General features: G+C 56.0%; 1 protein-coding gene across 1 annotated transcript; it reads right to left on the bottom strand.

Annotated features, from left to right (window-relative positions):
* Positions 1 to 3,280: 3,280 nt before the first annotated feature.
* On the bottom strand, positions 3,281 to 7,663 carry SOX7 (SRY-box transcription factor 7). The gene is made up of 2 exons (XM_069011849.1): positions 7,438 to 7,663; positions 3,281 to 5,520 (listed from the first exon to the last, which is right to left on the bottom strand). The coding sequence occupies exons 1-2, from the start codon at positions 7,661 to 7,663 to the stop codon at positions 4,619 to 4,621; spliced, it is 1,128 nt and encodes a 375-aa protein (XP_068867950.1). The 3' UTR covers positions 3,281 to 4,618.
* Between the last annotated feature and the right edge of the window lie 3,951 nt (positions 7,664 to 11,614).

Below are 11,614 nucleotides of genomic sequence, written 5' to 3'. Positions count from 1 at the left end.
AGGACCTGGACTCATAACATCCGGCAGGAGGGGTTGGCCTTATCTGCCAGGAAACACTCAGCTCCGGATACATCCTCCCCTGCTCCCGGCACCCCAAGCAGCTCCCACTGGCAGTGCCGGGCAGGAAACCACTCAGCAGCTTGTCTCATTCCCTCTTCTGGAGAGATGGGAGGGAGGGCCTGATCCTGCCCTCCCTGCTGTGGGGTGCAGCAGGGTTGGGACTCAGGGTGGGGTGGGGGAAAAAAGGGGATGGAGGGAGAAGGTGAGCAAAAAGGGGGGAAAAGGGGGTTTAGGATTTGGGGGAGTTGGCCGTGCTGAGGGTCTCTCTAAGCTCTGTCACTGATTTGCAGGGTGAGCTCAGTCCAGTCACTTCGCTCCCGTCTCTACCTCTACTTCCCTCACCTGGTTCTGCTTTGAAAAATCAGGGAAAAGTGCCGTCTCCCTGCTGATTTTGTAGCAGGATCCAGATCCCTCGCATGGGGCAGGGACCCCTTGTGCCAAAGGCAGCACAAGCACTTGATCCTGTTCAAACTCTCGGGAAGAGACAGATCATGTCTCAGAGCTGGTCAGAAAAAGGGCGTGAGGGAAGGAAGAATTATCTCTGTTTTACAGACAGGGAAACTGAGGCATGGAACATCCACGTGGCTGTTTGTCACCAGCGCCCACCCCTGCCCAGTGGCACTGGGACAAGCAGAGCGAGGACAGAGAGAAGTCACCACCTGCTTAAGGGATGCAAAGGAAATTGCCCAGGGCATGACACACACGGCAGCTCCTGGCCAGCCCAAATCCCAGCTATCCGGGAAGGTGACCTCATCCCTGCTCCTGATGCCCGGCAGCGTGACCTGCACAGCCAAGGGGGCCAAGGACTGGCCAAGGCTACCAGACACTGGGGGCAGAGGGCTCACCCCTGGTCACCTCCTGGCAAGGAGATACCCCTGTCCTGGCCCAAGCTGGCACCCCCAAGCAGGAGCCCAAATGTGGTGTGAGGCCGTTTTATCCCTTCCTGCAGCCCTGATTTGATTTTCCTGTTGGTTCCCAGGCTGGGGACAGCAGGCCACAAGCCACAAGACTCCTCAGCCTGCACTGAGACAGCCATGGGCTCCTGGATTTGGGATGGGGAGGGAGGAGAAACATGCCCAAGACTGATGCAGAACGAGTCTTGCTTGGGGTGGAGATCCCCCAACATCCATAAACCACCGTGGCCAGCGTTCTTCCACATGGATGTCCACCTTCCAAGCAAAACCACTCCTTCCCACCTCTGCCAGTCTCTTATTTTCCACCTGCTCCCTGCAGCAATGCCCTGCATCCCAAAAAATTGCTGTGGGGCGGGGGTTGACCCATAGCATCACATTTTCCATCCCACCAGAGAAGGAGCGGATGGTTTTGCTCCTGAATCTCATCTCGGCTGCAGTGTCCTGAAGCCGGCTGCTCCCGGCGCTGGGCGTGTGCCCGGATCCGGCCGTGGCTCCCAGGGAGCCGCACCTCGCCTTGGCTGAGGCTCCCAACGCCCTCGGGGGGCCCTGGCTCCCGGTTGGGGCCTGTAGCTGTTCCTGGCGTGCAGAGAGCACAGGGACAAGCTCCCACCTCTCCTCACGTGGCTCCGGGTTGAACAAGTGGGGACAGGCTTGGCTGGCGGGGCTCTCCGTTTGTCCCAGCCCGACGGGCTCCTTGGGGATGGGGTGCACGGAGAAACCCCTTTTCCTGGGGAAATCAGACTCTGGGAGCTGCTGGGAGCTCTTGGAGGGGGGTTTGCTTCCACTAACCCTGCACAGGATGAAAGCAAGGAGGGAAAAGGCTCATGGGGTGGTGCAGTTGATCCCGTCGCTGCTTGGGGCATGGGAATAAGGAGAAGGACCAGTAGGAGCAGCCAATGTCCTGAAGAACGGGTCCTATAGGGTAAGAATGTGACAGCCCAAACCAGGCTGGTGGCAATACCCAGAGGTGATTTTTGGGAGGGGGCTGGGACTGCTGAGCCTCCTCCCCAAGGCAGTTTCACTGTTCTCAGCTGCCTCTCGGGCCTGGGCCACCCCAGGGATTGCAGGGAGAGATGGAGAAGGGAAAAGCAGGACTTTTCCAGCCCCACTCCTGCCCCGGCATGGTCCCATGTGAGTCAATGGTGCTGGGCAGAGAGGCCAAACAGGATCCTGGCACCTCCCTCCCTCCAGCTCCAAAATCCTCTTGGAAGAGTCACATTTGGGCTGAGCCACCCCAGTCAGGGAGCCACCACAGTACCTGGGGCTGGCAGGACACCCAAAGGTATCCATTCCTTTCCCCCTACAAACGAAAGGCCAAGGGTGAGTTTGGATGCCTGAGAGATGGAAGAAGGAAGAGGCAAGATGGGAGAGCTGAATCCAGGGGATAAAAGTGGGACATGAAGGACAACAGGAGAGGGACATGTTGATGCCTCCCCAGATACTCACACAGCCTCCACCTTCTGGGATCCATGGGCTCCATGGATCAGAGATGTCATTTATGGGAGACAGGGCATCCAGAGGGACAGGACTGGGTTGGATTGGATGACCTCTGGAGACCCCTCCCAGCCACCACACAGAGGTGGCATCACAAAGGGCACTAGGAAAAGTGCTCCTCCACTTTTTGAGGCCAAGCAGGAAGGGCCCAGCCTGGGAGGACACTGCTTTGGGGAGCGTTCACCCTGCCTTGGATCTCCAGAGCTCCCTTCCAGCCCTAAGAACTCTGGGATTCTCTGTGCACAGCTTAACCTCAAGGACAGCAGGGACACAGCCTGATTTAATGTCTGGCAAGACAAGGCTGTGATGTTTTTCCACGGACAACAACATGGATTAAGCTTTTCTCTTTGCTGGCCAGGCCTGAAGACCATCACTCAACATCACCTTCACGTGGCTCCCCAAATTTGGCCCCCACACATTTCTGAGGCCTCATTGCCTTGATCTGCACCTGAAACAAGGACCCTTTTTAAGGTCCTCACACCGTGGAGCACCTTTAAAGACGAATCAGCCCAAACTGGGAAAGAAAAGAGAGCCCTAAATGTGACTAAAACCCACGCTCCAGGCACTGGCACTCGCTCCATAAATTGGCAACATCCTCTACGCTCACCAAGACAGCACAGGCAAAGCTCTTGACTTCACTGTGATATGGAAACAGGATTAAAAAGATCGTATCTGAGAGATGGCAAAGGCAGAATCAAGGCCAGCAGTGACCTGAACCCCGAGACACTCCATGGAAAGCGAGGGTAGGCACTCCTCATGCCCCAAGTTGGTTTGTTAGAAAGCAATCCACAATTCGCAAAGATAACCACAGATCTTTGTTTTATTTATAAAAAATGGAAGTAGAAAAATTTGGCTGAAAATACCAAAATGACAACGGCAACAAAAATATAAAAAAATAGCACTTGAACGGGAAATGTTTCTGTTTTGAAAACTGTTGTCAATAGCGACAGCAATTTAAATCATCGAACGATCATCATATAAAAACATATTTATTTAAATTAAATATTTTATGCAAACTTGTATCTACACTCATTCAAAATGCATAGAGTCACACAAAAGAGATGGAATGTCTAGCTTAAAAATCAGTGAACTTTTGGGTTGTTTTATTTTTTAAGTATTCTTTGCAATTATTATTAATACATTTTGGGGACTAAAACCAGGAAATCATAACCACGTTACTAACTAATCATTACCAAGTGCCATACAGTAAACACTAAGATTAATCATGTCATATAACTGATTTAAAATAAAGCTTCATCTTTATGGAAAGGAAGAGAACTCGAGCAATACAAAATCCGAGGGGGGTGGGGGAATAATGGAAGGAATAAATCAATGTACAGCTTTATTACAAGCAATAAAACGCCAGAGTTAGGAGAGGCATTGGGCACTGTGGCTCCAAACACGGAGCCTTCCCCTTCAAAGGATGTTTGATAAAAAAAGTGTCTGCTACATCATCACCTCTTGGCCAAATGTTCATCCCAGGACCTGCTCCCAGGGGTGGATGCCGGCCGGATCCTGCCTTTCCCAGCCCTGATCTTGCCCCTCTCCAGAACAGGTTCAGCACCCTCGGGGCTGGCTGCCCCTCTCCTGGCTGGTGTCCCATCCCCTCCGGGGTTTCTTGAGGGATGAAGCCCCCAATCCATGCTCCAGGGCAGGAGATGGGGGGGGGGTTAATCCCTGTTGGAGCAGTCAGGCAGGTCAGGGTGGCTGCAGCAACGCCGCCACCAGAACCCAAAAACAGCTCACAGACCTTCAACAAAATCTTCCCTTCTGCCACCCCTGCCTTTCAGACCTCACATTTGTGGGGTGCTGCCGCACTCCTGACTCCAAAGCAGGGCTGGGAATGCCCCAGTATGAGGGACAGCCTTCCTGCACTCCCAGGAGCATCCCTGCTTTGGAAGAGGGACTTGGCCAAAGGGCTTTGGCATCGGGAAGTGCCCCCCGGCCCCGGTCGGAGCAGAGCACTCCAGGCTTTGCACGGTGGTGAGCCAACAACCCAAATCCTTTACCTACAACACCGAGGAGACTCCAGGGCCCTGCGGTTCGGACTCGGTCACCCTGAGGGGCCGCGGGCGATGTCCCCAGGGAGCAACGCCTCAGAACAGTGTCGGGTCCTTCCTCGGCCGGTCCAGGCGGCCCCGGCTGGGCTCCTAAGAGACGCTGTAGTTATTGTAGTAGGTGGCCGTGGCATCGGCCAGGACGGAGATGAGGCTGTTCTCGGAGCTGTGGGAGCTGCCGGACGCCGGGCCTTGCCCGTTGGCCAAGGCCCCGCTGTGGTGGTCGCCGTGGCCAGGGTTGTTGAGATACTGGTCAAACTCATTGCGGTCCATCTCCCCCAGCAGCTCCGCTTGGCTCAGCTGGTCCAAGGTGTCGAAGCCGTGGTGGTCGGGCGGCGGGGAGAGCTGGCCCAGGTGGGCATGGAGGCTGGGAGGGGGCAGGGAGGGGAAGGCGGGTGTGTAGTAGCTGGGAGGAGGAGGAGGAGGAAGGGGAGGGCAGCTGGAGGCCGGGGGGATCATGCAGGTGGCCGGCTGTGGCATGGGGCTGAGCGGGTGGTGGCCGCACGGGAGGGAGCCGCCCGCGTACTCCGGGGAGAAGGTGGCACCGGCGAGGTGGGAGCGGTGATGCTCCTCGGGGCAGGGCGAGGAGAAGAAGCTCTGCTCGGGGTCTATGGCGTCCAGCGGGGACATCTCTGGCGGCGTGGGCAGCCCGTAGGGGTAGGTGTCCACGCTGGTGCTGCTGCCGCCGCTGCCCGGAGCCTCCCGGTACCCCCGCACAGCCGGCAGCCCCGGGCGGGGGGGGTACTCACCCGGGCCCTCTTTGTCCCCCCCAGCCCGGCCGCAGGTCCGCTTTTCCGGCACAGAGTTCTGGTCCCGTGTCAGGCTGCCCAGCAGAAAGCCGGGGTCCACCCGCTTCCCGATGCGCTTGACCTGCTTCTTCCGCCGGGGCCGGTACTTGTAGTTGGGATAATCTTGCATGTGCTTCACCCGCAGCCGCTCGGCCTCCTCCACGTAGGGACGCTTCTGCGACAGGCTCAGCGCCTTCCAGGACTTCCCTGAAACGGAGGACACACTCCCTTAGCACCCACAGCCTCCTCCCAAGGGCTCCCGATATCCCAGCTCCTCCGCACACGCGGCGGACACACATCCCAAAAACCCTGCAGGAGGACGAGGTGGCAGCGGGTGGGAGAAGAAGGGGGGAATTGAGGCTGCTGTGGGGTCTCCGACTCCCTTCATCCCCAGTCCCCACACAAGGCGGGCTCGGGGTTAGTGAATAAATCCAGGCAGATGAACATTCCCAGCTCCATAGGCTGGGACAGAGAGCTGGGCTGTGGAGCAGGGACAGCCAAGGCCGTGCCTGGCTGAGCAGGGAGTCAGGACGAGGTGTCCTTTAAGGTGTCCCAGCCTGTGCCCTGCCAGGACTTGCACCAAGGCACGAGGAGACCTGGGCACTGTGACAGCTGGTCTGGATGGTGAAAGGTGTCCCTGCCCATGGCAGGGGGATGGATTAGATGGTCTTTAAGGTCCCTTCCAACCCAAACCATTCCATGATTCTGTAATTCTGTGACCTCTCTCCTCCCTGTTTGAGATAAAATGTCCCCAAGACACAGGACAGAGAAGCAGCACTGGGCAGGGGGAGGGGGGGTTTATCCCACAGTGAAGCTGTCCCAGGCTGCTCCTCAGGGTAAGAGGGAGAAATGAGGATACAGATCAAAGCCTTTGATGCCTTCCCATGGCCTGAGACAGCAGAAATAACACTAATAAGCTGAGATGCTGCACGGCAAAGCAGCAAGGAGAAAACCCAAACCACCAAAGAAAACACCGCAGAACTGTCCAGGGAAACACAAACTTTGGATAAGAGGTTGGGCAGCAAAGCTGTGTTGCAATTCGGGCAGCTCTTTCTCAGCCTTTTTGGGCCAATAATTTTGGTTTGCCTTCTTGGTTTCACATCAAAATGGGGATTGGGAGAAAGGGAGAAATAGTGGATGGGGAATGGGAAACAAATGTGTGTGCGAAATGGGTTGTGATCCCCCAAAAGCAATAGCTGAACACACACACCCCAGCCACGCAATACTGGGACAAAGTGGGGCAGCAAGAACAGGCCAGGGAAATTTGGGGTCCCTCCCTGCACAGCGAGGCAGCACCCTCAGGGTTTGCAGCAGAGAGGCGGCAGGGTGCCTGTCCCCTGGGATGCAGGACACCATCAGGACACCCTGAAGGGTGACTGCACACCTGGAATGTGGGACAGTTCTGGGATGAGCACCCCGTGGGTGATGGGGTGGGTGCACGGGTGCTGCTCCTGGGGTGTGGGATTCCACCAGGCTTTGCAGCCCCAGGGTGCTGCACCCGGGCTGACTTTGCATCCCCAAAACGGCCAGGTAGGTGTAGGGGTGTCCTCCTGCTGCGTGCCAGACGGGGTCCCCATCTGGGCAGGGTTGGCACCCCCAGGGATGGCCGGTGGTGCTGGGGTTCCCAATCCGGGGGAAGGATCTGGATGGGATTTGCACCCCGGGTGCCAGCCCGGGACACTGGATCCGAACGGGATTTGCACCCCGGGGTTGTGCGTGGATCCCCACGCCAATGCACTGAATCCGGACGGGGTTTTCACTCCAGGGACCGCAGGTGGGTGCCTGCGGACCAAGCCCGGAGCGCTGGATCCGAGCAGGGTGTGCATCCCATGGGATGCCCGGGTGGGTGCCTCCCCCGGGGCACTGGATCCGGGCAGGATTTGTACCCCCGGGAATGTCCCGGTGGACTCAGGGGTACCGGACCCGGACAAGGTTTGCACCCGCAGGGATCTCCGGTGGGTGCCCCAGGGCACTGAATCCCGACAGGATTTACACCTGGCTGGGTGGGTGCTCACCCCGGGGCACCGGATCCGGGCAGGGTTTGCACCCCAGGGGATGCTCGGGTGAGTCCCCGACCTCCCGCCGCTCCTCGCCCCCCAAGCCCGCGCCCGCCGCGCTCCTCACCGAGCATCTTGCTGAGCTCCGCGTTGTGCAGGTCGGGGTTCTGCACCGCCAGCCGCTTCCTCTCGTCCTTCGCCCACACCATGAACGCGTTCATGGGCCGGCGGATGCGGCTCTCGGAGCCCTTCTCGCCCTGCGAGGCTCGGGGGGGTGGCCCTGGGGACAGCCCCTCGCCCGCGTCCCCCTCCAGCCGCTCCGGCCAGGGGAATGTGCTGAGCAGCGCAGCCATGGCCCCCCCCGGCCCCCCCGCCCCGCCGCGCTGCCCTCGGGGTCCCCGCGCAGTCCCAGCCTCCTGCCCGGCCTCTCCCGTATTTATGAGCTCCTTGGAAAAAGCCTCCTCCAATGACACCGAAGGGACTCGCTGCTCCTCCTTGTTTGCAAACTCCTCGGCCCCGGCCGGGATGGTGCCGCGAGAAAACTTCTCCCCACCCTCTGCCCGGCACCCCCCGGGGAAGCAGCACCCCCCAGACCCCCCTTTCTCCTTCCCACTCCTCCCTCCCCCTCTTTTATTATTATTTTTCCTTATTTTGCCCGCTGAAAGGGAGAGAGGAGAGAGCTGGAAATGTCCCTCCCCCAAACAGCCCCGCTGCCCTCCTGCACCTCAGAGACTTCAAACTTTAAAGGCTCGGGGTAACACAGAAAGAGGAGATAAAGGCACTGAAAACATGGAAAGAAAAGGAAAACGGCACCGAAAGGAAGATCCCAGTGGGGTGCACAAGGCCCCTCCCCAGGATTTGGCAAGCTGCAGGAACCCTCTTTGCCAGGGGAAATCAGGGCATGGATCCCACAGGCAGGGACATCTTTCCCCCACTCCTCCTGCTTTACCCACCAGACCAGACTGTGCTTTGCCCACCCCATGTGGGTTTTCACCCCAAATTTCCAGGTCCCCTTGTATGGGATGGAAACTGGGACACAATGAACCTGCTGGCGGGTGCTTGTCCAGCCTGGTCGGATTCCTGAGGAAACTTTTAGGGGAAAACAAGGCAGGGATGGGGCTGGGCACAGCTCAAAGAGGTTGAAACATCCCCAGTCCGTCCCCGCTACCCATTCCTGGACACTGGGAGACAAAGGATCTGTTCCTTGCTGCTGCATTTTATGGAGTGCTGCCCCATCCCACAAAGCCTGGATGGGATGGAAGTCCCAAAGTCACACAATGTGTTCCCCACTAACCCCAGCTGGGTGTTCACAAGGGTGGGAAAGTCATCCAAGCAGCATTCCCCTCACTAGGACAAAGGATCTCCAGGAAGGTGATGGCACCGAAAATCCCCAGCTGGCTGCCCTTTCCCAGCTCATCCCCGCAGCCTGCCCTGAGGAATGTCTCTGGTGGCTGGATTCCTTTATGACTCTGACCCGCTGACATGGGGCTGCAGGGCTGCAGCGGCTCCGCTTTGACTGACCGTGGGTTTCCTCTCCGCGCTGCCAGAAAAGCAGCGGGACGGGGTGCGGGATGGGCGGGCGTTTCCTGGGGCTGGCCAAGGCTGCCCCATCTGACCCCAAGCCAGGGGGGAAAACCCCGGCGCGGATCCCAGGCCGGGGAGTTTGGGCAGGTTTCCCACGTGCCTGGGTGTTCCTATTGACTCTTGTCAGATTAGGAGTGATGGAGAGAGCTCATGTAAATGTGAGCCGGGCAGGATCCGCCTGGGCTTCCTGGTCCCTCCCTTCCCTCCGCACAGGAGCGGGATGGCTCTGGTTTCTCGTGGATTGCAGCGATTTTGGGGTCAGGAGAGCTGGAATCTGCCAACTTCGCTCGCAGCAGAAGCAGCAACTGCCCTCCCCGAGCTTTTTACCGGGACCGAACTAAAACCCTGCGGAAGCAACAACATTTTCCAAAGGAACTGATTAAATCTATTAAGCTATTTACAAGTGGGCTCCATCAGAGCTGCGTTATCTGGAAATACAACAGGAAGGCAACTTCTCTTAAATCTAAAAGGCGCAGGAGATTTCCTGGTCTCGGGACAGATTTATACACCCTTTCCACACACACACAGAGGAGCTGCCTTTTATCTGGGGTTTGAAGCCGGGCACGCTCCTGGGGACAGCTTGTTCTGTCCCAGCAGCTCCAGATCTCTCCCAAAGTCCCGTCTCACGCCTTGAAGTGCCGGGATGGAAGTGCCGGGATGGGGCAGGGAGGGAGGATGCCAAACCTTCCACCCTGCCCTGCACAGGTCTCCCGGGTGCACTTTGCAGACTGGAGCTGCTGCAGAGGTTGGCAGCGAGAAGTTGGGAAGAAAACCTGGAACATCCTTAATTTTGTTTAGTTCCCTTTAGGAGGGGTGGAAGTGCCCTGAAAAAGAGGCTGCCCGGGGTTGCAAGGTTTTATTTTGAATAGGGTGGTTCTTCGGGTAGGGTGGTTACGGTGCATGGCTCAGTGTTGTTTTTTAACCCTCAGGATGCTCAGGACCTGGATATCATCAATATAAAAACACCTCTGTCGAGGCCCCAGAGGCCAGGAATTTTTAGTAGTAGCAGCAGAGTTTCCCTTCCTGGGGAAAGGAATGAGATGGATGAATTCCACTGGATCCCTTTTACAGGACTGCCTCCAGCCTTGCCCTGTGTTTCCACATTCTGCAGGATGGGTGGAAAGGTTTGGGAGAGGATAAAACCCTGAGCAAGGACAGGACCTGCACCAACCTCCTGCCTCTGCTGCCAAAGCCAGGAAGCTCTTGGAGCACCTCTCTGGGTGTTCCTGATCCTCATTATTCCCTCCACATCCTGGGAGTAACATTTGACCTCCCAAAGGTATCACAGGGGTCAACTCGTGGCTTTTCAGAACCCCCTGAGAGACAATTTGGGGCTCCTGTGTGGTTACAGCACAAAGAAATCCAGCAGAATATTCCTCGTTTGGATTTCCTCCCTTCCCAGGGCCCCCACACAGAATTTTAAGTGCAAACACTGTTACTAATAACTGTTTTCTTTCCCCTTCTCCCCCTCCCCTGCAGCACCTGGCATTCTGATGGCATTAGTAAGGAGGGTTTCATTCTGCACCCTGCCTAAAATGCTGGTCAAACCTGTCCTGTCGGAAGCTCCCACGTTACATAAAGGAGGCTGGGGCCATGTGAAAATGCCACCTCTTAATTGCCACCGGATCGGGGTAATTAGTCTGGAAAAACCTCGGGACTACCCTTTTTTTGTGTGTGTGTGTGTGTGTGCTCACCTTCCCCGCTCTGCTGCGAGGCTTCACCTGTATCTGGGGCACAGGAAGCAGCAGAGCTCTCCCAGGGCTTTGGGAACAGGGAAATTACGGCGAAAAGCCGCGAGCGAAAATAGACGGAGCAGACAAAGGGGGGAAGAAAGCTTTGTTCTCCCCCATTTTCACGGATGGGGAACAGTGGCAACAACTCCCATGGGCCAGGCAGAAAATGAGTGGCTGAACCCTACATGGAAGGACCATCTCTTTAAAAATAATTTAAAAATATCCCTCTTCTTCTTTTTCTTTTCTTTTTTTTTTTTTTTTTTTTGGGTGGATCTGACATCTGGAATTTTACTCCTGCGAAGGGAGGATTTATTTTCGCCCCCCACACCCCCACCCCATCAACCTTCAGGGACATTCAAATGTGTGAGAAAGTGCAAAACCTAAATTAGCTCAATATTCACATGTTCCTTAATTATTGATGAAACTCTCGGCTCCCAAGGGAAGTTTTTGCAGAGACAGCTGGGGGTTCCCAGCAGAAGATTCCCTCAGTGCTGCAGTTCCCAACTCTGCCCACTGCCCATCCTCCCTGATTCCACCAGGTTTTCCCCAGGGATTGCTACCTGGGCCATTTATTTTCTAGGGAAAAAACCCCAGAGCTTTCCCATTATATGAAAAAATGCAGACACCTCTCCCCACCACCCCCAAAATTCTAAATTTCTCAGCACAGTGCTGAATATTGCTGCTTTTGCTACTTTAAAAATGCAGTTTTAAGGTTACAAAAATATATATTTTAGTGCCCTTAGGTTAAATAGAATCACAAAGAGTTTCTCTCTTACAGCTTTACATTTATAAAGATGGATTAAGATAAGAAAAGAATCTTCGAGTGATTCAGAAGCAGATTTTGACTTGCTGAGAAATGGAGCTTCAATTTCTTTTACAACAATATTCCCACTTCTGCCACCACAAAAGTGTGTATTTGTACTGCATTTCCCAGTCCCACATCACTAAAAGTTTGCTGATCCAAGAAAAAAATTGCTTTATCCCTGG

This window comes from Aphelocoma coerulescens, chromosome 3 (genome assembly GCF_041296385.1).
Source record: "Aphelocoma coerulescens isolate FSJ_1873_10779 chromosome 3, UR_Acoe_1.0, whole genome shotgun sequence".
NCBI lineage: Eukaryota > Metazoa > Chordata > Aves > Passeriformes > Corvidae > Aphelocoma > Aphelocoma coerulescens.
This window is presented reverse-complemented; position numbering and strand designations above follow the sequence as displayed.